Consider the following 19,741-nt stretch of genomic DNA (forward strand, 5'->3'; position numbering starts at 1 on the left):
CTTTGAAGCTAACATCTTTATATTGAAGTTTGTGGAATGTGAAATCACAATACTTTAGAATGTTGCCAAAGTTTCAGAAAAACGACACGCAGGTTTGACCTGATGTGCTTGGTATCTCATTAGGCCTTTCATGCTTTGATATACTCTCCTGGCAGAAGTTTCCTGGTCTCACTCACAGATAAGAAAACATTCTTTTCTGTGTCAAACTTTACAGTGAAGTAAAAGTAGAGAAAGCAATGCTTCACTCAGAATTTTCTATTCAAGTTATTATTTTTTTCTTTTCTTAAACTTTAAAAGCTAAGAATGAAAAATTCCAAATATGGAGAACAACAAGTAATATAAAGTATTCCAATGTGCCCACCAATAAGATCTAACAAATGAGAGTATTTTGCCTAAAGAAATAAAAACATTATAGAGACAGTGTATGTGCTCCTGCTTCCCACTCCGTCCTATTTCTCTTTCTCTCCTCAGAGATAACCATTGTCTTCAGGTTGGTGTATATCCTTACTTCCATCTAAGCAGGCTTTTACTATAGTTCCCCAAACAAGATATACTTTTCTTTGAGTGCTTTAAAATTTTATATACATAATTTCACTTTATATACATTCCACAGTTTGCATTTTTTATTGAGGTAAAATTTAATGAAAATCACAGATCTTAAGCATACAGTTTGATGAGATTTGATAAATATATACACTCATGTAACCACTAGCCCAATCAAGATATAGAACATGGCCATTCACCCCGGAAAATTCCCTTCCAGTCAATCCCCACCCCAATAGACAACAACTATTTGATTTCTACCATGATATAGTAAATATCATTGTTCTTAAACTTTGCTAATTGCTATGGGACCTTTGCTGAATATCAGTTGACTGTACATGTGTGTCTATTTTTGGACTGTTTAGTTCCCTTGATGTATTTGTCTATCATGCCAATACCACAGTAGACTGATCACCATAGCTTTATATTAAGTCCTGAAATCACAAAATATGAGTCCTCCAACATTCTTTCATTTCAAGATAGTTTTAGATATGGTTAGGTCTTTTCAATTTCCATAAAAATGTAAAAATCAACCTGCCAATTTCTACCAAAGAATCATCTGGGATTTTGCTTAGGACTACATTGAATCTACACACCAATTTCGGAAGAATTCATGGATTAACAGTATTGAGTCTCCCAATCCGTGAACATGGTATACCTCTCATTTAATTCCTCTCACTGCTGCTTTTGTTGTTTTCAGTGTAGAGGTCTCACAAATCTTTTGTTAAATGTGTTCCTGTGTAGTAAATGTTTTTTGATGCTGCTGTAAAGAAAATTTTCAATTTTATTTTCTAATTGTTTGCTGCTGATGTATAGAAATACGATTGACTTTTCTATACTTTGTATTCTGTGGCCTTTCTAAATTCACTGATTAGTTCTTGAATTTGCTTTGTAGCTTAATCAGCATTTTCTATGTAAATAATCACGTCAACTGCCAATAAAAGAAGTTTTACATCTTGTTTTCCAATCCATTGCCTTTATTTCTTTTTTTTTTCCTTATTGGCACTAGCTAGGACCATCAGTACGATGCTGAAAGGAGATGGTAAAAGTAGATATCTTTGCCTTGTTCTCAATTTTAGATGTAAAGTGTTCAATTTTTCACCATTAAGTATGATGTTAACTCTTAAGTATTCACACATGCCCTATATCAAGTTTATACACGTCCTATATCAAACTGAAGAATTAAATCAAATCAAAATCATTTTATTTTCAGATTGCTGAAAGTTGTTATCACAAATTGATTTTGAATGTCTTCAAATGCTTTTATTAATTTAGTAAATGAAATTATATTGATTTTCAAATGTTAAACCAGCCTTGCATTTCAAGGATAAACCCCACTTAGTCATGATAACTATATTGTTGTATTTGATTTGCTTTTTAAAGGATTTCATGTCTATGTTCATGAGGGATATTTGTCTGTAATATCCTTTTCTGCTAATGTCAGGTTATTTCTAATTTGGGGTTCTTATAAATAGTCCTGTTATAAGCATTCTGGCATATTTTTCTGCTGCAATATTGCACCTTTAAGTTGGATATATACCTTACAATATACTTTTATCCTTTTCTGCTAATGTCAGGTTATTTCTAATTTGGGGTTCTTATAAATAGTCCTGTTATAAGCATTCTGGCATATTTTTTTGCTGCAATATTGCACCTTTAAGTTGGATATATACCTTACAATGTACTTTCTGAGTCAGAGGGTATGTGTATGTTTAATTTTAGTAAATCCTGCCTAACTGATTGTGGCAATTTGCACCTCCACCATCAGGGCACAGTGTGTCACTGGAAGTGTGGGCTGTGAGCTATTTGCTACTAGTCTGCAAAGAGGTAGGTCCAGAAATCGAGAGTGCGCATTTAGACACTTTTATAGAAATGTGCCATTGCTGTGGCATACAAATCCACAGTCAGCAGCCTTGTGTGACAGTGAAGACCGACACTGCAGATATCACACTTGCATGATGAGGCCCAGGTAGCAGGAGCTCCATACTAGTCCTTCTCAGTGGCACAATATTTTTGGTCTGAAATGCACTGGAAATTGAAAAAGAAGAAAGAATGCTGGTCCTTCACCACATACAGTTTAGGAAGCATTGGTGTGTGAGAATCCTGGTGGTTCCACACCTTTGCTAACATTCAGTCATTTTCATTTTATTCTTTCCGGTGGGTGTCCAGTTGTCTGGCCCTGTGATTTTAATTTGTATTTTTCCAGTGACTAAGGAAGTCGTCCACTTTTCATATGTGTATTGGTCATCTGTAGATTCTTTTGTGTGAAGTGCCTATTCGTCTTCTGCCCACTTTCAAGGTTTATGGTTTTTTTAAATTGACATACAGTTGATTTACAATATCGAGTTAGTTTCAGGTGTACAGCACAGCAATTCATAAGTATACGTGTATATAGATAGATAGATACACACATATATACTCTTTTACAGATTCTTTTCCCTTATAGGTTACTAGAAGATCTTGAGTATGGTTCCCTGGGCTATACAGTGGTCCATGCTGGTTATCATTTTATATACAGTAATGTGTATATGTTAATCTCAACCTCCTAATTCAAGGTTTATGTTTTAAGTTTCCCCAAAGCTCTTAACCTGGGCTCTTTCCTAAATACCACCCTCGCTCCCACCCCCCCAACCCCGCCCCCCCATTTCTACGAGGCAGAGGTGAGCAAAATATGGGACGGGTGAAAACCTGATTTAAAAGTGAGATTTTTTCCGAGTTTATTCAGGTAATATTTATGAGCACCTACCATGGGCCAAGCACTGAGTGTGACCACAGGAATACTGCATTGAAACAAAACAGCCACATTCTTGCCCTGCGGCAATTTACACTCTAGTGGGGAGAAGACAAACAGGAAACTGATGACTTTGGATGGTGATTAACTGTTATGAAGAAAACAGGATAATGACAGAGTAACTAACTGGGATGGGAGGATTCTTTGGCTAGAGTGGTGAAAGTTTCTCTAAAGCAATTTTATGCAAGCCTGAAACAGGATAGTGAGAAGCAGGCAGCCATGTATCCATTATTGGAAAGAGCATTTCAAGAACAGAAAATGTCAGGTGCGAAGGGCCTGGCGTGGAAACAAGTTGGTCCGAGTCTTGACCAGAGAGTACTCTCTTATTTGGGTCAAACTTGATACAATAGACGCCACAGATGCCCAGTGCGGTGGACACTGGTGGCGCTGCTCTCAGTTCCCCTTGACCTCTTTCTAGTTCTGTGCACCCCTCCCCAACCCTTGATGTGGGTTTACTGCCCAGGCTTGAGACTGGCTGAGTCTCTGAGAGGCTGACCTTGGGTTACTGGTGTAGCTTTGCCCACACGGGTTGAGAACGGGGAGTATCTGGGGGTTACGTTACCCCACCCATCACCCAGCAGCCCTAATCCACTGGTTGAAGGATACAGGAGCACAAAAGCCAGCTCCCTTGCCTGGAGTTGGGACAAATTAGGGTGTAATTTAGGCTTCAGAGAGACATGAGGGGTCAGGCTGCAGCTGAGACTTAGCTAGAAATTGCACCTCTGGTTGCCTTTTCCCCTATCCTTGCCAGATTCTTCTGGGAGCACATCCTTAATACAACAGTTGCCCTGAATTCTCATCCGAGAGTCTGTTTTTAGGGAACCTACTTAACACACCCTGATGTATGTTTTACAATGGTTTTTCTGTTTTAAGAGTATGTCTTTCTGCGGTACCAGGTAATAGCATGTGCTATGAAGCTGGGCAAACCCAGGTTTGAATCTCACTTCTATTCACTGACAGTTATCCAGAGCAGTTTGCCCACTCTCTCTGGGCCTTAGTGTCCTCAGTTAGAAAAGCGGGACAAAACTCGAGACATTTTAGGTTAATGGCCGCTGTGAAGATTAACTGAAAGAACGCAGCACTTAGCACAGAGCCCGGCAAAAGTCCCACACTCAGAGCTATTATTGTGCAAACTTTCCAAACTTTATGAAAGAGCTCATAAAATGTGGCAAGACTTGGGTTGCATATCTTCAAAAATGCTCTGTGTCACCAGAATTTGGCCGGGGCCAGGGGAGGAGGAGGAGGGAGAGAACTAGCCTTTCTGGCACCTGCGAGGTGCCTCTAACCTTTTCATTTAATCCTGAGAGACATCTGCCGAGAACAGAACGTTCTATTATAATTATTTTAAAGACCCGAACCTAAGATTCCAAAGAGGTTGGTTGCCTAAGGAGATACGATGTATAAGTCAGGCTCCAAATCAGGCCTGTTTGGATGGAGCCCAGGCTGGGACCCCCGTCGCCTTGTGGGCAGGGCTCCGTCTTTCCTTCCAGGTCCTTCCCCCACAGAAGGCGTTGGTATCTGTTACTCGGAGGCGATGTCCAGTCCTGGCTGAGATGACTCCCGCCAGGCCAAGACGTCTACTGGCTGGCTCTAGGAATCCGTATCACCTTGTGTGATGCTCTGAGGATGCACGGAACACCCGTCCTTGGGCAGAGTCAGCCTTCAGCCCTCGGGCCTATGGTGCAGGTGAGCTGGGACCGCATTTGCAGTCGTCAGAGGCCACGCTCTCTCCAGCCTAACCGTGCTCCCCTGGAGCCCTCACCCCGCCAGCCGCAACTCTGGCCCTCCAGGATCCCTCTGAAAGTGAGGTGGGGTTCCAAGGCAGGAGGATGATGGTGCCACATCTGCAGGCAAATCAGAGCCCAGAGGCGACAGCCTGCTCTGCGGAGTCTAAAATCCCAGGTGCAGATTATAGACAGGGAAGGATGTGGGTGGGGGGCTTGGCTGAAAACCCCTTCACCGCCCCCGCTGCACTACGCAGTCAGGGCGAGCAAAACAGGTCCAGGAGTTATGACTTCTGGGTCAGCTGGGACAGCGACCCATTCCTGCCTTCTCAGTTTCCCATTGCGGGGGAACCAAGCTCATTCCTCTGAGACTAACCCTCCCTTCCAAATGCAATCCTTCCACCAGCTGGGGCAGACTTCCAAACGTTCCAAGAGACATTTTAGGTCCTGGGGTGATGGAATCTTGCTCCCTTACAGAACATTGGCCTACTTACCCTCCCAATTCCCCCAGGACTGGGTTCCCGTCAGGGGTGGGGAGACCCAGGCAGAACTCAGACGCGGGAGGGCTGCGGGCCTCGTCCCGGGGGTCACCCATGCGCACAGCTCTGCACCCAGCCGGTGCCCGCGCGGCTCCTGCGCCCCTCGCCGTCCTCCTGGCCTGCGACGGGCGTCCCAGCTCAGCCACCGGGGAGCGCGGGCCCTACAGCGTCTGAACTGAAGCGTGTTCTTTTTCTTACACCTACTTTGCGTTTTCCTTCCTCCACTTGAGCAACTGCATCCTGTCGCGGGTTTCTCGGCAAGGCTCGCTTTCTTTTCAACGTGACACACTTAATTGAGAGCAGATTCAAACCCATCCTGCGTCTCAGTCTTGCCCCCAAACCTGCCAAAGGAGACTCGCGTTAAGGGACAGATCACGTTCATAGAAATAGAAAGTCAGCCTGGGTGTCAGTGTCACGGAGGAGATCTCTGCTCTGGCCGCCACAGGTACATTTCCATCAGGCTCAGACACCGGGTCACCTGCTGGTAGAAAACAGGACCGAGAAAGTCACGAGGGTTTTCCCACAGTCTCCCCAAATCCCGCGTGCGTGCGGACCCCCAGCTGCCTGCGGTTTTGCTTTACAGCAGCTTTCACGGTGGGAGCTCGGAGATGGGGCTTTGGGCGCCCAGGCAACAGGACAGGAAGAAGATCCGTGCCAGTTCTTAAGGACAGCGACCAGATGGGCAGGGACAGGGTGGGCAGACCCCCGTGAGAGCCCTCGGAGCAGGTGTGCTCTTAGCTTCCATTTTGGAGTGACTTCCACTGTGCTCTGTGAAGTTTCATCTAAACAAAATATTTCTTTTGTTAAGGGCTTTCTGCATACCCAGGCCTTCTGGCTGCGTGAGAGTTTGACCTCCCAATCCTCCGGACTGAGCATTTGGCTGTCTGCTGGTATTTTTAGTAGAAGTATAAAAAGAACCTCAAAAAGTTTCAGCTGGGGTGAGAATGGGAGCGCCGGGTGCCAGCACACAGGGGGCTGAGCCGCAGAACTAACGCCATGAGAAGCAGAAAAGCAAAACAAAAGCCACAACCCTGCGCGTTACTGACTTGGGGGGAAAAGCTCGGCACGGTTTTAAAAGTGAAAGTTTAAGTCATTGCCTTATGCCTGATTTATGTAAATAGGGCCGTAGAGGGGATTATTATATGGAACACATTTTTAGGTCCAATTCCCCCATGGACGGAACTCCAGCTACCCACTTCTAGATAAGAATGTAGATTTCAATAATAAAAATAAAGAAATATTTGCTAAATTCACCTCCGTAAAGGACATTATCAAAAGACATGTATGATGCCTCTAATGTGTGCCTGGCACTGGGTGTGCTTCAGAACATCATTTTCATTCGATTTTCAAGGTTTTTGGACCTCAAGTCCTTTACAAATAAAAGTATTTAAATAAAATCTACTAAAATCGATGACAAGGCTCTTTCCCTCACTTTGGGTTTATACGCCGTGGTGCGGAGTCATTGCTCCTATACCAAAATTGTTACTTCTGTTTTGGAGGAATTAACAAAGACAACCCAGGCTTAATAAATCAACACCGAAGTTCAGAAGTTCAGAGCAATTTGTCTTGGGAACAAAGTCTTCCCTAGAGCTAAGAGGCATATTCAAAGGAATTCTCGGTGTTAATGGGATTATTAAAGATATACCTGAGACCAGATAAATATTTGATGATTTTGCAAAGCACTAGGGTTTCTTTGCCGTTTTTTGTTTTTGTTTTTTTTTTTTTCTTCTGCTGACACATCTCCCCCCGGGGTCTGGACCTTGTAGCTTCATTAAACTTTGCAAATGAAGGCAGGCTGGGGTTTCCCAAGAGTGTGCTTGTGTGGGAGAGCTTGGCCGGAAATGACAGATCGGGGTTTACAAGAGGGGTGTGTATGCGCGGGTGCAAGTGTGTGCGTGCGTGCATGCAAGCATGTGTGTGTGTGTGTGTGTGTGTGTGTGTGTGTGTGCGTGCGCGCTAGCGCGGAAAGAAGGGGGGTGGCTGGGGGAGGGAGGGAGGAGATGCGGGTTACAAAGCTGCCATCTAGAGGCCGCCTCCCTGCAGTGTATATAACGCAAGTCTGCAGCCCGAGAGCTCACACTTCCTGCAAAGTGCTCAGCCCTAAGGCACTGAGCGCAGGAGCTGGGAAGGGGAGCCCTGAGCCCTAAGCCGGAGCGGAGCCCAGCCGGGAGGTAAGGAAACTGTGCTGGGTCAGCAGCCTTGCTCAGAAAGGAAGGGAGGATGGCGGGCAGGGGCTCTGCTCTTAAGCTAATGGTCTTTTTCAGAGCTCTTCTTTTTTATAGCTGTGATGGGTGTTGGAGAGTCTGCAGGTCTGGTTTCTGAAAGCACAGGCTGCGTGTTGCAGGGCTTCATTGCAGAGTGCGGTTGTTAACTTGGGGCTTCACCTTGGCTGCAGAAAGTAAAAAAGGGCAGTTTTCTGAAGTGGAAGGCACTCGTGTGTGTGTGTGTGTGTGTGTTGGTTGGATTGAGGAGTGTGGGGTTTATTTGCAAGCAGAGAACTTCACAAGACGGCAGACTGTCCATTCAGCTTGCTCAAAGTTAACATTAGGATCAGCTTGGCACTGCTGCCTACCTGTTTTGCTGCTGGTACATCCACTGGGAAATAGAATTGGCAGTGAATGTGTAATTCCAGAAAGACGTACCATTTATGAAGAGGCATCCTTGACCGAAGAAGAAAACTGGGCTGAGAATCTCTTTGGGTCCAGAGTGGGTTTGAATTCACTGCTTTGGAGGATTACCAGAGCCTGTAAGTCCGGAAGCTCTAAGGGTGAATGTTAAATACAGCTCGGTGGTCTTGTCTCTTGACTGCATCCCTCCTGATCTAATTTGAGTATCTATTGTTCGCTCAGAAGGTGTTAAATCCAACTTCAGTTGAAAAAAAAGGCACACACACACGTCTAGGACTTTACAATTTAATTATACTCTTGAAGTAAAACATGAATTTTGTTCGATTTTGTTAGTCTGCCTAAAGGTTTGAGGGGTGACGGAAAGTAAAAACTTTGCAGTGAGGTCAGGGTTGGGTGGTTAGCCAAGACTTGTAAGTTCCAGGGAGAATGAGAAGTTGTAAAAGTCAGACTGGCTGTCTCCTTTTTTCTTTCTTCTTTCTTTCTTTTTCTTTCTTCCTTTCTTCTTTTCTTTCTTTCTTTCTCTCTTTCTCTCTTTCTTTCTTTCTTTCTTTCTTTCTTTCTTTCTTTCTTTCTTTCTTTCTTTCTTTCTTTCTTTCTTCTTTCCTTTCTTTCTTTCCTTCCTTTCCTTCCTTCCTTTCTCTCTCTCTCTTCCTTCCTTCCTTCCATCTGTCCTTCTTTCTTCTTTCCTTCCTTCTTTTCTCTCAATTCATTTGCTCACACCAGGATAATTACGTTTTCCAGATGTAGAAGAGGCCTCCCTGAAATGGTTTACAGCCCTTTGAAGGTATTTGATGCCCTGACATCCCCTGAAACTTCATTCTGCAAAATCTCGATGTGGTAACTTTTTCTTTTCTTTTTAAATGTGCAGATGCTGCCTTTGTGTCCCTTTATTTATTCCAGGAAAATGCAGAGATCAAATAAGCTTGCCTAGAAAGGAAAGTGGAGGCTGCTGGTGTCTGTGCTTAACTTCCCATAGATTTTAAATGGATAAACTGCTTGCCCTTCTTTCATCAGCCCTTGAGCTTCCCCAGATGCAGAGCCTTTTTCTGAAGCGGAGTTGTGCATGGGAGCTCTAGCTTGGAAACAATTTGCTCTTTTTTCCCCAGTCTCTGCCATAAACACTCCAGTGTGCACACAACTGCAGAGCCTGATGCCACAACCTCCTGGAAACCGGGGTGGGGGAGGAGGGCTGCACGGGATTAGAGTGGAAAAGCAAAAGAAAATTGAGAAATGCCTGTATTTTGCCGCCCATCTGATTTTTTTAAAGGGGTGTGCATTGCGATCGTAGTTTTAAAAAAGTTCCAGAAATTACAGCCCAGGCAGCATGACAATGCTTAACTGAGTCAGGACTTCGGAGGTGAGGTTATCCCATATTAACAGCAAGTCTTGAGAGACTGGAGAAGGTATTATGGTTTCTAATCAGGTCCAGAACAGGCAAAGTATAGGCTTTCTGGATGAAAAAAAAAAACAAAAACCAAACAAAAAAACCTACTTAATCAGGAACAGTGGCTTTTTGTGTGATCACTCCAGGCAGAGAGGCTCCCGTTTTCTAGGAGACACGAGGGAAGTTGGTCACTCAAACCTGAGACTGAAAGAGAATCATTCTGTGAGCCCCAAGAGTAACTCAGGACTTGAGATGGTTCTCAGTGATTTTGCAGAACACGAATGGAATTTGGGGCTAGAAAGTATTTGTACTTTTCATACAGGCAACCAAGGAGCTTGGTTTTACTCAGGAGCAAAAACAGTATTAGAAGGGCTTCCAATCGAATTGCATGTGTGTAGGTGGAAATTTGTGTGTCATGTCAAGTGTTTTTAAAGTCCAGGAAATTGTAGCTCTGGGACACATATGTTTTATTAAAGTGAAAGCGAGCAAGCAGAAAAAAAGAAAGGAAAAAAGGGGGAGTCCTCTGATTTTGAATACTTAATGGTTTTCTGCAGGGAATCTTTGATACTTTGGTTACATAAGAATCTACTAGCTTAGAACTGGAAAAAAACAAACGTTGCTTGGTTCTTAAAGTGATGAGAGAATTACGTATTTTTATAGTGAAAATTTTGCTGAGCCCCAAGTAGGTTTGGAAGCTGACCCCTTTTTCTTTGTTCCAAGCATTTAAAGGTGGAGGGGCTGAGACCACCTCAGGTGGCCTTGGACCGCTCTTGGTCAAGGGACAGGTAAAGGTGCAGGGGGCCGCATGGGGACCGCATGGTGAGGGCTCTGCCAGCCAGGTGGCTAGCATCTTCCAATTCTCTTATTGTAACAGAAACCTTTCTCGGGTCTTCCCTTAATTTTGTCTAAGATTGCGTCCTGTTCTCCTGGGAACCCCATTGTGTGTAGCCGGAGGTGAGTGGCTGTCCTGGGCTGGCTGACCTCCCATTGCCTCATCCTGATCCTAAGCTGGGTGGGAATTAGGGCTCTGGTTACACCCATCAACCCAGACGGCAGTCTTTGTGCCGTGGGAATCTCTGGATCTGCCCTTCTGGGTCCAGCACTGCTTCCCTGTTGGGCTGCTGAGCACAATAGAACAGGTCAGGTTTCTGGATGTGGGGTTCGTTTTATCTCCCCCAATACTTACAGTGGACAAGGCTGCCCCGGGTGTCAGTGTGTAGTGTGTCAGAGGACTCTGGAAATAGGTGGCCCGTATCTGAATTAGGGTTTGGATTTTTCCTTCTCTCTCTCTCTCTCTATTATTTTTATAAGTTCTCAAGTGATTCAGAGCAACTCTTCACTTGTGTAAAAGAAGCGGTCAGGACAGCATTGTTCTGTCTGCGCGACACGGGGTGGGGGACAGACCGCCTCCATTCTGCTCTCAGCCCCAGCAGGTGGCCTCCCAAGCTTGGGCTGAAGCTTTCCTGGACATTCCCGTAGATTTAATGCGGGATTGGTAAGAAGTGAAACAAACCCCAACGACCTGCCGTTTCCCAATGACCTTTAGAGATGCTGTGGGCCCTCTTTATGCAAATTGCACTCGGCTGAGTAGTAGAAAGGGCGGGGCTTCCACAGGAGACCAGAGGCTGAGCCCACTGGAGAGTCCCTGGGGAGTGCGGAGAGTGAAGAGAGCTGGTAAGAGCTGCACCCCTGAGATTGCTGTCCTGCTGCCCGTGTGACCTCAGTTTCCAGGTGCCCAGCAGCGAGGTTAGCCGAGCTGGGTGATCTTTTTGGGACAACATTGAGTTGCTCCATGAAATTCCACTCTGGGAGGACACAAGTCCCAATTGCAGAAGACCAATAAAGAACGTCACCTGCAGGCAGAGGTCCGGGAGGGCCCAGAGGGCCCCTTGGCATCCGAGCTGGTGCCCCGGGAGGCCTGGCCTGTGTTCGCCTCTCTGCACGGCATCCTGGCGCTTGCCTCCAGTCCGACCTGCACCCAGCCTCCAGCGCAAGCCTTCTCCGTGATTTGTGTCACCTCTTTCCTCCTTTTCTGCCCCAAAGCCAGTCCCTTGCTCAAGGCCTTGGTGGCTCCTGCGTGGACAGGCCCCGCCTGACTGTTTCAGCCCGATTCGGTGACCCTCCTCGTGGCGTATCACCGAGCCTCCCACCACCCCCTCTCTCCTTGGGGGTCCCCATCAGCCACTGGGGTGGGAATCCCTCACCATTGTGCTCAAGGGCGGTGCAGCATCTCCCTCCTGCCTTCCTGACCCTCTGGGTTCCTTGGCGAGTTCCTGGGGGCAGGCAGGGTGTGATGATTCCAGTTTGTTATGCCCCGGAGCAGAGCCCCTCACAGAAGGGGCTCCACAAACATCTGGGGACATAGAAACCAGTGATGCTTAGCTTAGCTCTGTGAGGGTTTCAGAAAAGTCTCTTCTGGGCCTCCGTTTCCATTGATGACCGCAGATTTCTGGTCTTGGGGGAGCTTGTTTCACCGTCGATCCATTGACGATGAATTCATTGAACACCTACTTTGTCCAGGTGCCATTGCTGGCTGCTCTGTACACAGAGAGTAAGACGTCGTGGGGTGGGAGCTTGAGGAGGAGGGGAGACCTGCCAATAGCCCGGTGACACAGAATGGAGGTGCGCGGCCGGGCTGGGAGAAGGCGGGAGAGACAGAGGGGATATTTGGGGTGGAATTTCTTTGGGGCGGGAGGGGCTCAGGGGTTGTTCGGGAAGGGTCTTCCGGGATTGTGATCGGAAATTGCAACCGTGCTGAAGGCGGTTTTGGGAAACACCGGCCAGACACCTGAACACGTGGCAGTCCGTGTCCTGGAGGGAGTGACTTTTGGCCAGTGAAAGGACATATTCCTTGCAGGCCAAACTGCCACCCCGTGGGCACCCTGAACTTGGAGATTCTCATTCTGGCTTCGCCCCCCGCTGGCCTGGCGAGCGCAGGGCGACCATTTGCAGGCAGCTGAATGTGTCAGGCCGCTTGAAGCGGTTGCCAAGGATACTTGATTGATGAATAATAAGCCTGAGAAATGAGTGGTGCATCTCCCTTCCACCATTTGGGGATATGCGAGTGGCAGATGAGTTCCTTTACAGACCCCAGGCCGGCGGGGGAGGCGGGAAGGACGGACGGACGCTGGTCCTCCATCCTCAGGCTGTAGGAAAGTCCACTTCCTGTCCTGGCGGAAGTGCGATGCTCTCCAGGAGCAGGTGTTGGGCATGGAATCCACGGGAAGCGATCCCTGGAGGGGGGTTCGGTGAGATAAAGCAGTACGTGTTGGGGAAAAGGGAATGAAAAGTGATGATTACTGCTTTGTTCTCGGTGGGATCTCCCTGGTCTAGAAAAAAATGGACAATGAATCTTTATTGTTCTGAGGAAACTTCCTCCCTCTATTCACATTTCAGAATTCTTGATGGCAAGTTTCAGATCAACCAGAAGTGTCTAGAGTAGAAACTACAGTTCCCCCTTTGTCCCCTCATCCCACACTCCCAGCCCAAAGTTTTACTTACTACAGATCTTTTTCCCATTCCTTTATACCCATATATTTATCTATAAAAATACACATAATTTGGGGTGGGTTTTTTTTTTAACATAACATGAGATTACGGTATATGTATAAGTGTAACTTTCCACGTTCGTAAAAGTAGGTTTCCTGTTTCTTTGTACAGCTGTATTATATTCCAGACGGTGGTTTGCTGTCCTCCATGGGTGGACGTTTACGTTGTCCCTAGTTTTTTGCTGGCTTGTAAATAGTGCTTCAGTAAACATTTTTGCATGTACATCTGGGGACCTGGGAATATATATTTTGAGAGGAGAGCGCGTGAACTTGTAAAATTAAAGAACGGTAAGAGTCTTTTATTCCAAGCCCCGTTTTTCCCCTCCCATCGGGAGTCTCTATGCAGATGTTATGACCTGTGTCAGAAGTGGCCTCTCATTCTCCTGTCCACCCCGGTGGGGGGCCTGGCCCACAGGGAGGCGGGCAGCGGGCAGGTGGGACTAGTACCCAGAAGTCCTTCCTCAGCTCTGGCCCAAGCCGACGGGAACGGAAGTGCTGGTTTATTCCAGCAGAGGGGGTCAGGCCCCAGTGGATAAGGGCGTCTGCTCCAGGCCCTGGGGTCCGCAGCCCCGCACCACGGCTGGGAGGTGTCACTGTGCGTGCGAGGCGCGTCTGGCCCGCAGGTCCTTCCTGGTTGGCACGGGCAGCGGGGCCTCCGTAGTGGAGGGCGAGATCCCCACTCCCGCTTTTCCTGGAGATAAGGCTTTTGTGCAGCATCTCAGGGGGTTTGAGTGGCCCCAGGGGGTCGGTGGGAAGCCTCCCTCACCCCCTCCTCCCTCAGGTTTGGCCAGGCCTTGGGGAGCCAGGGGCCTGGGTCGATATTTCGCAGTTGCTGTGTCACGTCTTTGTTCGGGTCAGGAGCTCTGAGAGCATCACTTGTTAAAACCTCAGCCGGTGACTTAGCAAGATTCTTGTCTTCAGCGGGGTGGTGAGGGGCGCACACCGTTAGCCCCAGACCTCCGGGACACGCGCTCAGGCGGCCACGGACCGCATTTGACGTGACATGGCAGATTGTCTTTATATCATAATAACCTCTTTTCTGGAAAGAGCCCCTGTTTGTTTCCAAAACAGAATGCATGTAAAATAACAAACGACCGAAGCTACGCTATCGTCTGGCGTTCTTTCTCTCTTTTTTCCTCTGTAGCTTCCCATTTAAATCTGGGAAGGATTGGATTACTGCACTGCTTGTATAACCTCCTCTCTTGGTGCTTCCCTTCCTCCTCTGGACCACTGGAGCCTCTGCCCTGGGGTCGGGGTGGGGGGGTTCCCCAGCAGAAGGCTGGTGGTCAAGGCGTGGGCCTCTGGCTTCATGTCCTGGGCTGATGGGTGATCAGTGATGGATCATCGGTGATTGATGGTTGATCAGTGGGGCCAATTGGCTTCCAAGCTCCAGCGAGGAGCCCCCCAGCCTCTGCTCTCCCCTCAGCCCTTTCTGGAAGATTCCCTCCTGCTGTCCAGGAGCGAGGGGAGAGGACGGCTGCAGGGAGTGATGTGCCCGGTTCACAAGTAACATTTGGGGCTCAGAGGACCAGTGATCGCTAAATCAGGGTTTCATCACCCAGAGGGCAGAAACCAGAGGACCGATTCAGGGCCCCTGAGCCCTTTCCCACCTCGGCTCCGGCTCAGGGAACACCGAGGGCTGGCCCAGCCCCGCTGGCGTGAGTGCGGACGGTCTGTTGTGTGGGAGGAGTGGGGTCCGAGAGGGACACAGACGCCTGGCGTTTCCCCGAGGTCCCCTGCGTGCATGCGTCCCTCTATCCACACGGAGCAGTGCCCTGCCACCTGGACGCCGCAGGGCACAAGAGTGGCCCGGCAAGCGGAATGACTCCTCGGGCTGAAGACAGAGGTGAGGACACGGCATCCAAGTCGGGCCAACAAAGGCTGGGGGCCCTTCCTTTCCCTCCAGCCCCTGTGAATGACCCAGACTCCAGGGTTTCCGGCTGTGTCCGCCGAGGCCTGCTAGGGCTGTGCCAGTGCGGGCAGACGAAGGAGCCCCAGCTAGGGGCCAGCCCACCTTGGCCCACCTTTGTGGGGCTGTGGCTCGTCCTCCAGCTGAGCTTCTCTGCTCTGCGGGGACTCGGGTCAGACGAGGTCACGGGGTGAAAGCGCTTTATGAAACTAAGCCGTGCTGCAAATGTGTTTCATTTTAAGGAAGTGGGGGAAAAGTGTCACCACGCTAGAGCCAGGCAGGAGAGGAAAGCGCAGATCCTCTGTTGCCCTTTTCTGGGGTCAGGGGTGCAGTGGGCACAGTCAGCTCCAGGCAGGTGAACAGCCCGGGCAGCGGGAGGGGCAGTAGTACCTTGAAGGCTTGGTCTGGGGGTGGCTGCCCACCCTGAGGCCCATCCAGTGGGTCAGGGGCCTGGCTTCTCAGAGGCGGCCTCTGTGTGTCCATGTCCTCTGGGGGTCCTGGAGCTGCATCTTAGGACAGGGCATTCCAAAGTCTCTTAACGCGGGGAGTTTATTTGTCCTAACTTGACCCGGCTGACTCTGCGTGGGCGCGCTACGGGTCAGGTCCTGCGACAAGTTGGTGGTCCCGGTGCCCGAGGGTCCTCCTGGTGGGGTGACTCTGAGGACCACCAGGCTTCCCGGTTGCAGGGCCTGCGGTTCCAACCGCCTCCTGGGAGGTCCAGCCGTCTCCATCAGCGGCAGGGGACGCGGAGGCGCCGTCAGGTCACCTGGAGGGGAACCAGCGGCCACTTACAACCCACAGGGGAGAAGGGACAGGAGCCTGAGGGCTGTCTCCCCTAAATGGGATTCAAGAGCAGGTCCTGTGCCGTGAGTTTGGAGGCACAGCCCTGGGACGCAGCAGACGGTCTCACTTCTTGGGATTCTGTTCGTGAAGCCTGGAGGTGAGAGGCCCAGACTGTGCGCTCTGCGTGGCTCCTGCGTCTCCCTCCAGGGCATGACGTCTCCCATCAGCTGGGAAGAGTCAGTTTTGAACGTGGAGCAAAAGCTAAGTGAGCCTGTGCTTTCTAATGGGTGAAGAGAGGGGGAGGGGCGGGGATGAAGTTTTGAGCTTCTGCTTGTGTTAGGTTCTGTCTTAGGCCCGTGAATTCTTAGGTAGCTCCGTGAGATGAGTGCTGGTGTCCTGAGAAAGCAGCGGCAAACGACAGGCTAGCTAGTCTCAAATTAAACACTAATGAGTGAGGAACCTGAATCCCAATCCTGGAAGGTCTGATCGCCAGATGGGTGCTTTCCCAGCTGGGTGTCTGCAGACCCTGAGCCGGGTCACCTGGGCACTGACCCAGGGTCCGTAGCCCTCATCCTCTGGGAGCTCTTATATGTGGCCTGGAGTCCACTTTATTTTATTAAAAAAAAAAAAATGAATGAATTTATTTTTGGCTCTGTTGGGTCTTCGTTGCTGCACGCGGGCTCTCTCTAGTTGCGGCGAGCGGGGGCTGCTCTTCGTTGCGGTGTGCGGGCTTCTCATTGCGGTGGCTTCTCTTGTTGCGGAGCACGGGCCCTAGGCGCGCGGGCTTCAGCAGTTGTGGCGCACGGGCTTAGTTGCTCCGCGGCATGTGGGATCTTCCCGGACCAGGGCTCGAACCCGTGTCCCCTGCATCGGCAGGTGGATTCTTAACCGCTGCGCCACCAGGGAAGTCCTGGAGTCCACTTTAAATGAACTTGGCAAATAAGCTTCACTTGTGGTCAGTCATTACCTGCAAGAGGTGAAAAGGAAGAGCAAACTCCGTGCTCTAGGTGGTAACTCCCATCAGGGCACCCTCAGGTTGAATAGTTTCATTTTACATCTTCCTTCCCGTAGTCATGCAGTGAGGCTGCCATCCCACGGCGGGTGGTGGAGCGATTTCAGGGCCCCTTGCGTGGACCAGTCAGCAGAAGACAGCCCTGGGCAGCTCTCGAAGCTGGTGTTTGTGGGGGAATCATTTCCAGGCATAGTGGAGCCTCGGGCCTGGGTTCTCCATGGGTGTTAAAATGGTGACAATTGAGAGTGTTGACCTCATGCCGGGTCAGCAGGGAAGACGAGAAAAGTCAGCCCCTCCAGAGATGCAGCAGGTGGTGGTTTTTGTGCTTTAGGTCTTGGCACCAGTTACTCTTGAAGCAGTTGGACAAATAGAAGATGGAAAACTAGGCAATGGCCCACACTTTGAGACAGCTGGTTTGTTGCCCTGAGTTGTGAACCACATGGCAAAGTCAGAGGCTGCAGGTTTGGGGTGCAGGGAAGCTGCAGGGCGTGCCACACGCTGCCCGCATCTCCAGGGGCCTCCCGACTACAAACCGCAGTGGACCCGAGACAGGCGAGCAGGACACTTGTAATACACCAGTGCCAGGAACAGATCCACCCCGCCGCTCTCGGGGACATAGGTGAGATGGCTCTGCCATCCCCAGCAGAGAATGAGCTGGCCCTCAGCACTACTGGGCCTGAGGCTCAGTGCCTGATGTCCCTCTGGCCTCGGGACTGTGTTGGTTTCACACCCTGGGCACAGCCAGGCTGGCGATGTCTTGAGAACACAGCCCTGCAAAGACAGAGAAAGCAAACATTGTTTCTCTCTTTGAGAGAGATGGATTTAGAGTCACAGGGATTTAGAATCTGGGTGTGTTTTCTTTTGCAGATTCTGTCATGTTTGGTTTCTTTTCTCCTTTCTTTGCAAAGATACTAGGGAGCTACGGGGAAACCGCCGAGCACACAGGGGCGCTGGGAAAGCGTTTTACAGATCTGGAGTGTTTGCTGACGGAGCCATTCTGGTCTTCCATCCTTCCGTTTGCTTTCGCACGTAGGCCGTTTGATCGCCGCCCGTGACACCATGGATCTGCATGTCTTCGACTACTCGGAACCGGGGAACTTCTCCGACATCGGCTGGCCATGCAACAGCAGTGACTGCATCGTCGTGGACACCGTGCAGTGCGCCACCATGCCCAACAAGAACGTCCTGCTCTACACGCTCTCCTTCATTTACATCTTCATCTTCGTGATCGGCATGATCGCCAACTCCGTGGTGGTCTGGGTGAACATCCAGGCCAAGACCACGGGCTACGACACGCACTGCTACATCTTGAACCTGGCCATCGCCGACCTGTGGGTGGTGGTCACCATCCCGGTGTGGGTGGTCAGCCTCGTGCAGCATAACCAGTGGCCCATGGGCGAGCTCACGTGCAAGGTCACTCACCTCATCTTCTCCATCAACCTCTTCGGCAGCATCTTCTTCCTTACGTGCATGAGCGTGGACCGCTACCTCTCCGTCGCCTACTTCACCAACACCTCCAGCCGCAAGAAGAAGACGGTGCGCCGCGCCGTGTGTGTCCTGGCGTGGCTCCTGGCCTTCTGTGTGTCCCTGCCCGACACCTACTACCTGAAGACGGTCACGTCCGCTTCGAACAATGAGACCTACTGCCGGTCCTTTTACCCCGAGCACAGCGTCAAGGAGTGGCTGATCAGCATGGAGCTGATCTCCGTGGTCCTGGGCTTTGCCCTGCCTTTCTCCATCATCGCCGTCTTCTACTTCCTGCTCGCCCGAGCCATCGCCTCCTCCAGCGACCAGGAAAAGCACAGCAGCCGGAAGATCATCTTCTCCTACGTGGTGGTCTTCCTCGTGTGCTGGCTCCCCTACCACGTCGTGGTGCTCCTGGACATCTTCTCCATCCTCCACTACATCCCCTTCACGTGCCAGCTGGAGAACTTCCTCTTCACGGCTCTGCACGTCACGCAGTGCCTGTCCCTGGTGCATTGCTGCGTCAACCCCGTGCTCTACAGCTTCATCAACCGCAACTACAGGTACGAGCTGATGAAAGCCTTCATCTTCAAGTACTCGGCCAAAACGGGTCTCACCAAGCTCATCGATGCCTCCCGAGTGTCGGAGACCGAGTACTCGGCTTTGGAGCAGAACACCAAGTGACGCGCCCTGCGCGGCCTCCGGGACGTGTGTGCTTTGCTCCCAGCAGGGCACCGGGCTGCGTCATTTTCCACAGTAAAGCGGGGTGGCTTCAGGCTTGATGCCGCAGTTGTGTGAAAAGGGGAACGTGTGTCCCTGTGGCTCCTTTCTTCTCTCTCTCTCTCTCTCTCTCTCGTGCCAATGTGGCTGTCCGTCGCGTGGCCGTGTGTCCCGACGGAGTGGCACCCACCGTGCGGGGCTGTGCCGAGCGGTCCTTCATCAACCGCAACTACAGGTACGAGCTGATGAAAGCCTTCATCTTCAAGTACTCGGCCAAAACGGGTCTCACCAAGCTCATCGATGCCTCCCGAGTGTCGGAGACCGAGTACTCGGCTTTGGAGCAGAACACCAAGTGACGCGCCCTGCGCGGCCTCCGGGACGTGTGTGCTTTGCTCCCAGCAGGGCACCGGGCTGCGTCATTTTCCACAGTAAAGCGGGGTGGCTTCAGGCTTGATGCCGCAGTTGTGTGAAAAGGGGAACGTGTGTCCCTGTGGCTCCTTTCTTCTCTCTCTCTCTCTCTCTCTCTCTCTCGTGCCAATGTGGCTGTCCGTCGCGTGGCCGTGTGTCCCGACGGAGTGGCACCCACCGTGCGGGGCTGTGCCGAGCGGTCCCCACCGCCTGTCACACCAGCTGCGGCACAGGCTGGCCTGCACTTCTGTAAAATAGGACTTTTCTGTGCTCCCTGAGGGTTTTATAT

At 50.1% G+C, this 19,741-nt stretch overlaps 1 protein-coding gene across 4 annotated transcripts; it reads left to right on the top strand.

Moving 5' to 3' along the window:
• The first annotated feature begins 7,660 nt into the window (after positions 1-7,660).
• Positions 7,661-19,248, top strand: ACKR3 (atypical chemokine receptor 3). Of its 4 annotated transcripts, none has more exons than XM_007117356.4 (3): positions 7,671-7,768; positions 8,966-9,061; positions 17,894-19,248. In XM_007117356.4, the coding sequence occupies exon 3, from the start codon at positions 17,920-17,922 to the stop codon at positions 19,006-19,008; it is 1,089 nt and encodes a 362-aa protein (XP_007117418.1). In that variant the 5' UTR covers positions 7,671-7,768; positions 8,966-9,061; positions 17,894-17,919; the 3' UTR covers positions 19,009-19,248. The 4 variants fall into 4 exon arrangements, with proteins under 4 accessions (XP_007117417.1, XP_007117419.1, XP_007117418.1 ...); XM_024124682.3 differs by having other exon boundaries at positions 8,966-9,008; XM_007117355.4 differs by lacking the exon at positions 8,966-9,061 and having other exon boundaries at positions 7,661-7,768; positions 17,769-19,248.
• Positions 19,249-19,741: the final 493 nt, after the last annotated feature.

Source organism: Physeter macrocephalus, chromosome 2 (genome assembly GCF_002837175.3).
Source record: "Physeter macrocephalus isolate SW-GA chromosome 2, ASM283717v5, whole genome shotgun sequence".
Classification (NCBI taxonomy): domain Eukaryota; kingdom Metazoa; phylum Chordata; class Mammalia; order Artiodactyla; family Physeteridae; genus Physeter; species Physeter macrocephalus.